General features: G+C 54.9%; 1 protein-coding gene across 1 annotated transcript; it reads left to right on the forward strand.

Moving 5' to 3' along the window:
- Positions 1–2,096: 2,096 nt before the first annotated feature.
- Positions 2,097–10,948, forward strand: EXOSC2 (exosome component 2). The gene is made up of 9 exons (XM_045846475.1): positions 2,097–2,225; positions 3,669–3,770; positions 5,365–5,410; positions 5,639–5,728; positions 6,751–6,816; positions 7,303–7,371; positions 8,476–8,652; positions 8,997–9,125; positions 9,640–10,948. Exons 1-9 carry the CDS (start codon positions 2,104–2,106, stop codon positions 9,718–9,720), a joined length of 882 nt encoding a protein of 293 aa, XP_045702431.1. The 5' UTR covers positions 2,097–2,103; the 3' UTR covers positions 9,721–10,948.
- Positions 10,949–12,422: the final 1,474 nt, after the last annotated feature.

Raw genomic sequence — 12,422 nt, forward strand, 5'->3', positions numbered from 1 at the left:
ATGGGCTAAGTGTGAGGACTAAGTCACATGACGTTTGTACAGCACTCAGCAAAGGACCAGGCCCTCCAGACCTGTCGGTAAGGGCGCAGCTCTGGGGCGAAGCAGGTGCAGTCGGCAGAAACATGGACCCGGCCACCAGCTACTATGGGAATTCGAGTCCTTTTGGGGCCCTGATTTCCACCACTATAAAAAGGTGTTTACTGCCCCCGCTGGCGCGGCTCAGTGGGTTGCAGGGTCATCCCGTGGACCGAAAGGTTGCAGGTTTGATTCTGGGTCAGGGCACACACCCAGGTTGAGGGTTTGATTCTCAGTCGAGGTGCATATGAGAAGGCAGCCAGTTGATGTTTCTCACATTGATGTTTCTCTCTCTCTCAAAGCAATCAGTATTTTTTTTTTAAAAATAGGTATCTGCAATGGACTGAATGTTTCTGTCCCCCTCCCCTCCTAATTCATATGTTGAAATCTTATCCCCCAAAGGGATGAGATTGAGAGGTGGGGCCCTTGGGAGTTGATTAGGTCGTGAGGGTGGAGCCCTCAGGAATTTAGCGTCCTCATAAGAGAGACCCCAGAGCTTTCCCTCGCCCCTTAGGCCAAGGGAGGAGGACATAGTGAAAAGACAGGCATCTATGAACCAGGAAGTGAACCCTCACCAGACACTAAATCTGCTGGTGCCTTGATCTTGGACTTCCCAGCCTCCAAAACCGTGAGAAATAAATTTCTGTTGCTTATAAAACATTCAATCCATGGTATTTTGTTATAGCAGCCTGAACAGACTAAACAGTAGCCATAACCCCATTTTGACAGGCTCTGTAAATGTAAGTACTGTGGGAATGGGAGGGGTTAAGGATTTGTCCATCCCTCCCCGGATGAAATTGGATGATGCGAAGACTATATACCTCTCTTTCCACCAAGAAGTCCCACGCCTAGCTCTGTAGCTGGCTCAAAGAACACTACTGCCCTCTAATGGCCAAGGCTGGACTCAACAGTGGACTCCTCTCACACTTTTCTCGTCGTCAGGAGCTTGGCTTGGGTGAAAAGCTGGCTGTCTTTTGGGAGGTTTATCAAACAATTAGTATGATGGGTCTTCGAGAGGCAGCAGGCCTGATTTTGTGAACACAGTATGTGGGATGAGGCGACTTATTTCACCTAAGGTCCACGTGCATGAAGCATTATCATCTTCGATTCCCTGGGGTTCCGTGCAAATGCTATAAAACCATTCAGGCCAAGGGTGAGGGGAAGGGTGGTGGGGCTAGGGAGAAGGGACGAAGGAAATGCTCCTGTCGAACAGGACGTGAAGATACAGCCACACATACATCTATCTGTTCACCACCGAATTCTGGCGACAGCTCCTGGCCCACAAAGAACGGTCTATTTGTGTATGAGCAAAATACAAGCGGAGGTCTTCGTGTTTGGTGTGCCCTTATCTTCCCTACCAAACATATCACCTCGCGACGTTTGGAGGTGTTCTTAGACAGTTTCTTATTTTTACAAAAGAAATGTTAGAGCAAATCAGCTCACTGAAAAGACTATTAGGAAAGAACCGAAGCAGCATCCGGAGCATTGTTTGGGGGTATAAATGGTTGGTGCTGAACCAGCACCCGCGGGGCGCCTGTAATGCAGAATACTGTCGGCATTAGGAGCAGCAAGAAAGGGGGCTCTTCTGTGGGTCCAATTCGTGTTTTCTGCAGCTCTTACCTCCGGACCCTCCTGAGCTCGTTCATACAAAAACATCAGTTTAGCCGCTTAAAACGAGCTGGAAGGAAACTCAGAGGTCCGTTCTCAATTCTTTCTAACCCTGGTAAACAATAAATGGAATGATGAGTACGAGGCAGTTTTGATTAAAAGTTTAGCATCATGCAACATGAGATTTTATTCCACAGTTGCCAGACATCCCCGTAGTAAAAATGGCACTTCTGCTCCCTCCTTCCCGTGAGGTTAACTTAATTGTTGCCAATAGTAATCATGGCCGCCAGACCATGAGATCCCATTGGCTGCTTCCCTGAGGCCCCGCCCCGGGCCTGCGAGGGAAGGCCGGGAATTGCGGATCCTGATTTCGCGGCCCACGGCGGGGCTGCTGCGCCTGCGCAAGTCATTGGCGCCAAGATGGCGATGGAGATGAGGCTTCCTGTGGCTCGTAAGCCACTTAGCGAGAGTCTGGGCCGCGATACCAAGAAACACCTGGTGGTGCCGGGCGACACAATTACCACGGACACGGGCTTCATGCGGTGCGTGGGGACCTGGGGACTCGGGGCCACAAGGGGCGGTTGCAGGGCTCTGCACGTGGCCTGCTCTTTAAACCTGGGCCTCTGCCCTCCTGTGTTAAAGCCCCCGCGGGATCCAGAGCACGTGTGTTACGACCCTCTGTGATTTACGAGCCCTCGGGCTTCTACTCCCTGTATCTTGTGTTCGGGTGTGCGTTTGTCTCAGCCCCTGGAAACCCTGCTTTCTCGCCCCTCGTGGTCGTGATTCTTGGGTCCCATGCCTGGGGCCCACCTCCCTGAGCCTTCCTCGTTGGAGACCTGGAAGACGGGGGAGGGTTAGGAGCAGGGTCCTCTTTGTGGGGACGGTGGGCGTTCTTGACTTTGCCTCCTCCCTGTCCCTCAGCAGCATCTCCTAGTCAGGTGCACGATTTCGGAATCAGCAATTGTTTGGGCTTAGGGCAGACAGATGCATTGTGCTGCGTGCACCCAAATACACACTTTTGAATCTGCGCGCAGTACTGGATGTTGTAGGGAAGAGGGCAGGGTTCCAGTCCTCCTGCCATCGCGAGAATTGTACTACCTCTTCAAGGTTGGTTTCCTCGTCTGGGAAGTAGTGAAAGGGTAGTGAGGATTAAATGAGATGATTAGGAAAAGAAGCAAAACCCACCATTATACCATCATAGAAAGACTAGTGAATTGCAGGGGGGAAGTACACAGGTACAGATTGCCCTTTAACCTTTTAGTTTGAAGTTGTTGGACCCTAGAAAATCTTAAGATTCAATCCTTTATTTACCCATTCAACATCTATTTATACAGGGTCCAGCACAAATAACGCCCCTTGTTGTGTTACAAAATTATAAGCACGTAATTCTGTGACATAACAGTATCACACTCAAGCACACCATATGGCATATTTGGTGAAATATTCAAATTAAAACTAAATGATTACACCCATATGAATACCTTTCCAACCACACACAAGCAGGCGTTACTTCTGCTGGACCCTGGATTGTGCGTGGTTGGGGTACAACAGTGAACAGTGGAGAAATCTCTGTCCTGGTGGAGTTTCTGTTCTAATAGGGAGAGACAGATAATAAACAATAAGCACAACAAATAAGTTATTCAGAGTGTTTGGTGATAAATGCAGTGGAAAAATGAAAAGTCCAGCAGGGTAAGTGGAATGTGGTTGGGAGTTTGGTAGGGGTGGTGGCAGCAGGGTGGGTGACTGTTTCAAATGGGACAGTGGAGGTGGGCCTGCGAAAGGGACATCTGTGAAGACCTCAGCAAGGCGAGGGAGACGTCCACGTGGCTCTGCGGGGCAGGAGTGTGTTCTGGGCAGAGAGAGCACCCGGCACAGGAGCCAGGCTCGAAGGCAGGAGGGGCCTGGTTGAGGAATACGTTGTTTTTGAATGGAGAGGTCATCCCAGGTGTTACCTCGGTGTCCTTTGTGTCTCCCTCTTGCAACAGGGGCCATGGAACTTACATGGGGGAGGAGAAACTCATTGCGTCAGTGGCTGGTTCTGTGGAGAGAGTCAACAAGTTGATTTGCGTGAAAGCTTTGAAAACCAGGTGAGGACAAAAGGTGTGTATTCTCTTCCTTGTGGCATCCCTGTGGCACAGCCGGGTCTTCCTCGCCACGCCATGCCTCCCACGCCCACCTGTCTGCCCTGTCATTCTGCAGGTCTGTGACGTGGAACATGTGTAGGTGACCGTGGGGGGATGTGGGCTTCGAAGGTTTGCCCACCTTACCTGACCTTTCCAAACCTTTGTTACCTCCGCTGTAAAAGGAGGGTGATGTCACAACCTTCCTCATAATGTTGTCAGTAGAATTCATCGAAAAGATGCGTGTAAAGTACATAGCAGAGGACTCAATAGAGGTTCGCTCCAGAAAGGACGCTAGCGGGGTCAGAACAGAGTGGGGGGGGAGAGAGAAGCAGATGCAGGCCGAGGGCTGAGGTGGCCGCCCGCCTGCCTTGTAGCCACAGTAAGCGTTTCTCCTTGTGTGTGCAATCTAGGGGGCCTTTGGAGGGGGTGGCGCACAAGAGGGGCATGATCTGACTTCTGTTTTAATAACAGAACTGGCCGCTGTGGGGAGGTTGACGGGGGACAGGGCCAGGCTCACTGAGACAGGCCAGGGGACTCTTGTCCGGAGTGGTAGTGGCTTGGACTCAGGTGGTAGCAGCAGAAGTGGAGTGGTTAATTCTGCATATAGTTTGTGTTCGGAGTGTTTTCATCATGAGAGGGTGTGGAATTTTGCATTTTCTTGTATTTTCTCTGTATAGGACCATGTCTGTGGGTAGGGATAGGCGCTTGTTTCCAGAGCCGGGATCTGCTGCTGGGCTTGGAGCATGAGGGGGTGGGGTGGATGTCTCTCAAGGGCTCTTCCAAGACTCTGTGGTTTTTGGCTTGAGCGGCTGGAGGGGTGGAGATGCCACTTACTGAGAGGGGAGGACTCGGAGGGGGTAAGTGATGGAGGAGGGGCCTCTGGAAAGCTTTGTTTTAGGCTTTTTAGACTTGGAAATTCCTGTGAGTCCTGTAAATGGAGATGCTGGGTAGCCAGCGGCTGGCTGGAGACTGGAATTCAGGGGATGGTTCAGTCGTCAGTGGCATTAAGGCCTGTAGGTTGGATGAGCTCACAGAGGGATGAGCGGGGGCGGAAAACAGAAGCGGTCGGTCGGAGGACTGAGCGCTCAGCAGGGAATACTCGCCATTAGAGTGGGGGGGGGTGGGGGAGAGCTGGCAGGGGGGCCTGAGAGGAGCAGCCAGCGGGGTGGGGGGGGGTTGGTGGGTGTGTCTGCCTCGGTCTCCTCTCCCCTCCAGTGACCAGTGCAGAGCCCCTGTGTGTCCCAGCGCCCACCAGAAAACACTCTGCACTTGTCATTGTCATGTAACTTACAAAGTCATGTAATTTACAAAGTAGAGATTTAGGCCTAGTGGACTGCTTCTGGCGGATGGCTTGTTTAGGAAGAGTTAACAGAGATGCTCTACGTGCTGGGGTGTTTGAAGTGGTCGGTTCCTGAGAATAAGTCTGAACAGCGTGGCTCTGAACGCACCAAATGTGGCACCTAATCCGGGCCTCGTCCTGTTTGACTGAAATCTCAGGTGGTGCTTGGTTTTGTAACAGTCTTTTCATTGCTGGGCCACCTTCTGTTTTATCTTCCAGATACAATGGTGAAGTCGGAGACATCGTGGTGGGGAGGATCACAGAGGTAAAGTCAGCGTCGGATTGGTTTTACATGGGAGAAGCAGGTGGGGCTCTCGCGAGTAGGGCGGTCACTCTGCATGTAGTTGCGTGAACGGCGCATTCACTGCAGTTAGCTCTTGTGCGTGACCTTCCGCGTAAACCGCTGGCTTGCTGTATTGGGGATTGTTGGTCACTTACGACGTGAGGTCTTGCCCCTAGAGTATGTGTCCAGGTGTGGAATGTCGGTTTCTAGGTTCAGCAGAAGAGGTGGAAAGTGGAGACCAACTCCAGGCTGGATTCAGTCTTGCTTCTGTCATCCATGAACCTTCCCGGAGGAGAGCTGGTAAGGGGCCCCGGCTGGGACTGCGGAGTTGGCTTCTGAGAGCTCTGGGGTCTTCTGCTGTGCCGGGGAACTCGGCTCCGCACCAGGGTTGCCCCATCTGCTCCCGTTTGTCTGCCCCGAAGTGCCCTGCCCAGGCACACACGTAGGCTCCTCCCTGGGCACAGACCTCCCGGCACAGGCAGCAGTGGGTGTGTGGTAAGCTCTGGCACGGCCTCGGGGAGGAATCCTGAAAGGGAGTTGGGAGAGAAGCGCTCAGATGCTTGGAGCTAGTGATTTTCTGTCTCTGGGTGCAGGAGCTCCCTTGAAAAGTGTGTTTCGTGTTTCTGTTAGTGTCCATGAACTGCGAGGTGTTTGGGTATTCCAGGCAACTGCTGCGTGTAAGCGGCAGCCCTCTGTAAAGTGCCGTGGTTCCCCTCTGCCTTCAGCCCAGCGTCTGTGCAGAGCGGCTGCTGGGCTGGGGTCTGTGGAGAGTGCAGTGCAAGGCAGAGGAGGCCCGCTGCACTCCTGAAAGCTCTCGAGCGTGAAAGCCAAGGGACGTGAGATAACATCCAGACACCCGACAAGTGGGTTGTACAAAAAAGAGTGATTAATTTCTGGGAGAGAAGCTCATGGGAAAGGTGGGCGTTAGAGCTGATCCTTGAAGGGCGGATAGCATTTCAGTGATGAACTCAGGCTATCTGAGAGAAAGGGGAATATGAGAGCAAAGTCTCAGTCAAACTGGAGGTGGCCTGGCCCTGCTGGAGCAGGCGGGCAGCTGCAGGAGGCCGGGGCGGGGGGGGTAGCAGGCCAGGCCGGATTGGAGGGTTTTCAGCATCACGTGATCTGTGCTCTGTCCACAGCATTTAGAGCAGGGAGAAGGAGAACAGCTGAGGGAAGGTCGTAAGTGGCCGTGGCTCTCACAAGTTGCTGACACCAGCGTGTGGGTGTCTCGGCCGCCTTCGGAGAGCTCGGTGCGTGGGGGGCAGGAGGAGGTGTGTCTGTGGGGGTGGACTGAGGACGCCTCGCGCCTTTCTGTGTTTCAGAGGAGAAGGTCCGCGGAGGACGAGCTGGCCATGCGAGGCTTCTTGCAGGAGGGCGACCTGATCAGTGTATCCTGCACCGTGCACTCCAGCGTCTTCGTGTGGAGCTGGGGGGTGGGGCTGAAACCGTCCGTCTCCTCCGGGAGCAGCTGGTCGTCCTGGCAGGGAGCCGGGTCCTCCCTGCGCTGCAGCGCCAGGGCTCCGCTGCAGCCCCCGATGCAGCCCCTGCAGCTCCCCGGTTCAGGCTGACTCGCCAGCTCCTGCTCACGGCTGCAGCTGCTGAGTCGTTTCTGTGGGTCTCATAACTCAGGGGGGCCGTGCTTTAAGCTAGACCCGAGCTTCCTTGAGGATGCTGGCTTTATCCCAGAGGGTAGAAAAGGCGCTGCTCGTAGCAGGATACTCGTGCCAGCGGGGTGGGCAGGTCGCAGCGGTGTCCTCCAGGTCCAGGACTGCCGGGCGGCACTGTCGGGGGTGGGAGGGGAGGAGGGAGAGCGGGGCCTGGGACGCGGGAGGCAGGTGACGTGACGGTGTGTGTTCCTTCATCGCCGCGGCCAGGCCGAAGTCCAGGCCGTGTTCTCAGACGGCGCTGTCTCTCTGCACACGAGGAGCCTCAAATATGGAAAAGTAAGTTGGGCTCCTGCTGCCCCTTTTGGCTGACCTGAACTTCAGATCCTCCTCTGAACCCCCAGAGCTCTCTGGGGTTCTGACCGAGAACCCCGGAAGTTGAGGGTTACAGGCTGGTGTCCCACTGACTGCTTGATGCATGCAGTCTTGGGCCGGTAGCACCGTAACGGGTGACAACTTTCGTCCCCCTCCTCCTGAGCAGAGTGTTGTGGCAGGAGCCCCTCTGAGCGCAGCCCTGGGCCCTGCCGTCTGCCCCCTCCCGGCGGGCGCTGCCGCTTTGCACGGGGGCCGGGGCGGGGCGGCAGTCCTCGCAACACGGGGGAGGTGTGGGCTGACGGACGACGAGCAGGCCAGTGACTCGCAGACGAGTGTCCGAGCGGTGAAAGGATGCTACTGCCACGAGAGATGGGTTTATCACTTGGGCCTCTGAATGAAATTCACGGCCTTTCTTGAATGAGGTTACATCGAGGCTATTTTTAAAGTGACAGCTTATTTCCCAAGACAAATGACCATTTATTAGTGTCTTGGCTGTATCTGAATGAACCTCGTTATTTTCGGAGTGGAGCAAAGCCTCTTCCCGTGACGCAGTGGCTCCAGCCAGGCCCGTCCACTCACGTCCTTGAAGTAGGAGGTGGGACCTCCATGCCAGCCTGCTGGGCCTGACTGCTGCAGACCCGCCTGCAGCCCTGGGCCTCGGAGCTGGGGCGGCCCTGCCAGAGCCAGGGGTGGGCTCGTGCCCTTGGCCAGCCCCTGGCCCAGGGCTGCCCGTCTCTGGGCAAGCAGGTGGCAGGGCCGGGGTGGGACAGAACCGGAGGCTCGAGCCCGGGCCCTCGAGGGCTGCAGCTCCTCTGGCGGCCAGCGCGCCGGCCCCGGGTTAGCGCATGGGGACGACGGCTGCCAAGGAGAGTGGCCGGGGCGGGGACGGAAGCCACCGCCTGTCGTGTCAGGTCAGCCTGTGTGTCCAGAAGCGTCCTCTGTGAGCAGGGACGGCGCGTGCAGATGGGCGGCCAGCAGTCACAGCAGGAAGGACCCGATTCCGCCATAACTCCCCCTTCCCCTCACCGAGGGTCCCCCAGTGACCCAGTGTACGACGTCTTTCTTCAGCTCGGTCAGGGCGTCCTGGTCCAGGTCTCGCCCTCCCTGGTGAAACGGCAGAAGACTCACTTCCACGACTTGCCCTGTGGTGCCTCTGTGATCCTGGGGAACAACGGCTTCATCTGGATCTACCCGACACCCGAACACAGGGAAGAGGACGTGGGCGGCTTCGTGACCAACCTGGAGGTGCGTGGGCGCCATGGTGGCTGTTGGGACGGCGGGTGCTCAGTCTGCACGCGGCCTCTGTGCGGGCGCGGCCCGCTGGTGTTCCGCTGCGCTGCTGTAGTCTGCTGGTGGGAACGTTGTACTGCCCTCTTTCTCTGAGCAGGTGAGGTCAGTGACTGGCGGCAGAGCCGCAGGGTAGTAGCTGAAGAAACTGCCCTTTTCCGCCCTCCTCGGGGCTGGCCCTGTGACTGGCATCCCAGAGGGACACTAAGCTGTGAATGATTTCTGTGGTTTGCTATGACCGCTCACTTACTTTGGTCATTTCTGTTCCTGCCCTCCCCACCTCCCTTTGCATCCCCTGGCAGCCGGTCTCCCTTGCTGATCGAGAGGTGATCTCCCGGCTTCGGAACTGTGTCGTCTCGCTGGTGACTCAGAGGATGATGCTGTATGATACGAGCATCCTGTACTGCTATGAGGCATCCCTCCCACACCAGGTACTCCACTCCGGGCTTCCCTGTTGCCCGCTGCTCTCTGAGCAGGGGCCACGTGCTGCTCAGTTTGCTCCAGGTTCTCTCAGGGATGGCATGCACACGCTCCAAAGAAACGCCTTCACCACGTCCTTCAGTGTGGTCGGGGCAGCCTTAGTACGTGTCCGGTAGGCCTTTCCCCAGAGTCCAGCGTCAGTCTGAGGGTTTGGAGGCAAGAAGGGGCCAGGTGGGACTGGTACGTGACAGCAGCCCCCGGACTTCACCTTGCCCGTTCCGGGTTCAGCTGTCTCTGCCGTGGGCGCCAGAATAGCACCCTTGCTCTTGGCAGCCGCATCCCAGAGGCTCGCGCCGGTCTGCTAAGCGGGTCCTAGCAGGTCACATCGTGGTGCTCGGCCTCCGAGGGATGAAAGGAACAGGAGGTTTACGCTCACCACGCGTGGTTTCTGCACTTGGCTTGGCTTCGTGGTCTGCTTGTGGTTGGTTGCTTTTCCGAACAAACACCTTTTCCTTTCTTTTTCAGATTAAAGACATCTTGAAGCCAGAAATAATGGAGGAAATTGTGATGGAAACGCGCCAGAGACTTTTAGAGCAGGAAGGGTGACGAGGCGCGTCTGGGCACAGGCCTGTGCACCTGACTGGAGCAGTTCCGGAAAGGGAAGGGTCTGATTTCGGTCCCCGTGTGTGGCCCAGCAAAGACTGGGGACAGGGACACTCACATGGGGCTGCCCCCAGCTCACAGGCCTGCCTGCTTCCGTCTGCTCGAGAGCACAGCCCGGGAGGTGCCCTGCGCCCCGGCCCCGCGGGCTGCCTGCGGACCCCCAGCACGGGGGGCGGTTGGGGTCTTCAGAAGTGCGCGGTGCTCCAGCCAAGTGCACTCGCGTCCTGGAGTAAGACGGAGAGCCCTTCGTCTCCCGCGCACCATCGTCGTTCACGATGCGCAGTGCCCGTGAAACTGCCCCTGTGAAAACATGGGCCCCCCGGCCCCAGGCTGTCTGTCCCGGCCTCCGCCCCCACCTGCTCCGCAGCACGGATACAGCGCTGGAGACTGTGGCTGCTGAGGTGAACCCGACGGTCGGTCAGAGGGAGAAGGTGAACCAGCAGCCTCTTGCTCGGCTGGAATCTCACTTCCCGCTGCACGTTTCTCCTGGTGATGGGTTCCAGTGTGTCCCCGCGGGGCTGCTCTGGTCCTGCTGCCGCCCTTGGGGGGGGTTTGTAAGACGTTGACTCATTGGAAGTACAATGAGGTTTTTGGGAGCCTGGATAAACATGAAATCAAAGCAGGGGGACGTGGATGTGGGGAAAAGCTGGTTCTCTCCTACAATGGAAGTAGTACTGTGTTAGCTGTTGAATGACTAAGGGTTCAAAGACAAGACCAGGTGCCGAAGTTCTCACTGCGGAACGGCAGAGTTCCTGTGCGTTGGTGCGATGTCTAAAATACGGTGCCCTGATTTGGGTTTTGGGAAACCTTTGTTAAAGGCACTGCCCTGTTCCTGTGTTCTCTGTGACAGGTGGGAGCTGCGGGCAGGGGCAGGAGAGCTTGGCAGGTGTGAATTCAGCCAGAGGCCCTAGCAGCTGTGCTCGGGTCACCTAGCAGTTAAATCTAGGGGTGGTTTCAGCGGTGGTGGCGTGGAACACTGCATTTGAGGATTTCGAAATACAGCTTGGCTCTTTTTCATTAAAGGGTGTGTTTCTTGTTCATAACTCAATAGATAAATTTTTTTTTAAAAGATTTTATTTAATTTTAGAGAGAGGGGAAGGGAGAGAAACATCACTGTGTGGTTGCCTCTTGCGTGCTCTGCAGTGGGGACCTGGCCTGCAACCCAGGCAGGTGCCCTGGCCCAGAATTGAACCAGCGACCCTTTGGCTCACAGGCTGGCACTCAGTCCACTGAGCCTCACCAGCCAGGGCTCAGTAGGCAATTTTTTTGAAAATCATTATTTTTTTCTCCCAAATGTATCAGTTGTTTTGAGGAGTTAGGCTGTGTTGCAACTTTCAGATTTGCTCACCTGTCATATTTTTGAGAACAAGCGCCAGGCCTCGTGAGAGGAGGGAGGAGGGATGGGGAAAGGGCAGGAGCCGGAGTCCCTGGACGGGTTTGGTTTGGACCAGGGCCGAATGGACGCTTTTTGAAAGTCATCCTCATCCGATCTCTCCCAAGCTGCCGGCCTCTGCTGTTCATCGCAGCGTCTGCCAGTAAATGGTGGTCCTTACTGAGTGCAAATAACACAAAGGGCTGAAAGCACCTTTTAGTGCTTTCACTAGAGGGCGCCCTTGTTAAGTGTATTCCAGCTGGTGGGAAAAAAGGAATAAACGCTATGGAATAACGATAGATTGATTACACTGGCATTCAACCCCTGCAGCATCTTGGTGGGTTGCTTTGCTTTACAAAAGGGCAAAATTAGAGCGAAATGAGTCACGTTTAATGAAAAGACTGTGTAAACATTAAGCTTTATTCAGTATGTGGAAACATCTGTTTCTGACAGGCATTTGCTCTGCTCTGGATTCTAAGTCCTCAAAAGAATCATTCTGCAGTGTTCTACAGGGCATGAAAAAGTCGAGTCCGTCTCTGGAAGTGTTACAGTCTGGGCCTGGGGCTCGCCTAAAATGAGAAAACGGTCGAAGTGGAAAAGGGGGGTTCTGAGATCAGCGCCTGCTCAGACGAAGCGCAGAGGGCCCCCACTCTGACTTCCAGACAGTGCGGTTTCAGTCTTGAGTGGTGGAAGACCGAGCACGATCTCGTTGGAGCCTGCTGATGGCTCTGTAAAGTGAGCGGGTGTGATTCTCGGCTTAAAAGTGGGGAAAGAGATTCAGAGAATTGAAAGTGACTGGATAGCGCCCATAGCAACCGTGAAGGAGAAATAGCTTTAAGCCCTAGAGAGGTATCAAAGCAACCCTTTAGAGCGTGGGTCGGGCTGGCTGTGAAGGAATGTGGGTCTAGAAGTTTTATTGCCGCATTGAGACAACTTTGGATTGTTATTTTACCTAGTGCCTGTCACTCCCTCCTGTGCGCTCTGGGGGTGCATGAGTCATCCCCCTCCCCCCTTGTATCTCAGCACCTAGAGTAGTGCTTGACACACAGGAGCTCCATAAATGCTTTTCAAAGGATGTGTTCAAGAAACGTGTATTAAAATGTTTCTGATTTGACTGCCCGACTTTAAGCTACAGACTAAAGAATGAAGATGAGCAGGAAACGGTTAAAACATGAGTAGAAATAACAAGAAAGCAAGTCTTTAAAAAGAAAATATAGGGTGGTGTTCAGGGTAAGATAACGGGTAAATAAAGGAGCAAGGGCGTTGAAGTTTC

This window comes from Phyllostomus hastatus, unplaced genomic scaffold (genome assembly GCF_019186645.2).
Source record: "Phyllostomus hastatus isolate PE091 unplaced genomic scaffold, TTU_PhHast_1.1 phas_contig_495, whole genome shotgun sequence".
Lineage (NCBI taxonomy): Eukaryota > Metazoa > Chordata > Mammalia > Chiroptera > Phyllostomidae > Phyllostomus > Phyllostomus hastatus.

Bases quoted from the DNA above. Each gene is read 5' to 3' on its own strand.
- EXOSC2 (XM_045846475.1), top strand. From the start codon at position 2,104: ATGGCGATGGAGATGAGGCTTCCTGTGGCTCGTAAGCCACTTAGCGAG. The intron at 6,817-7,302 runs GTATCCTGCACC...CGCCGCGGCCAG, and splicing joins AGGAGGGCGACCTGATCAGT to GCCGAAGTCCAGGCCGTGTT. The intron at 8,653-8,996 runs GTGCGTGGGCGC...ATCCCCTGGCAG, and splicing joins GCTTCGTGACCAACCTGGAG to CCGGTCTCCCTTGCTGATCG.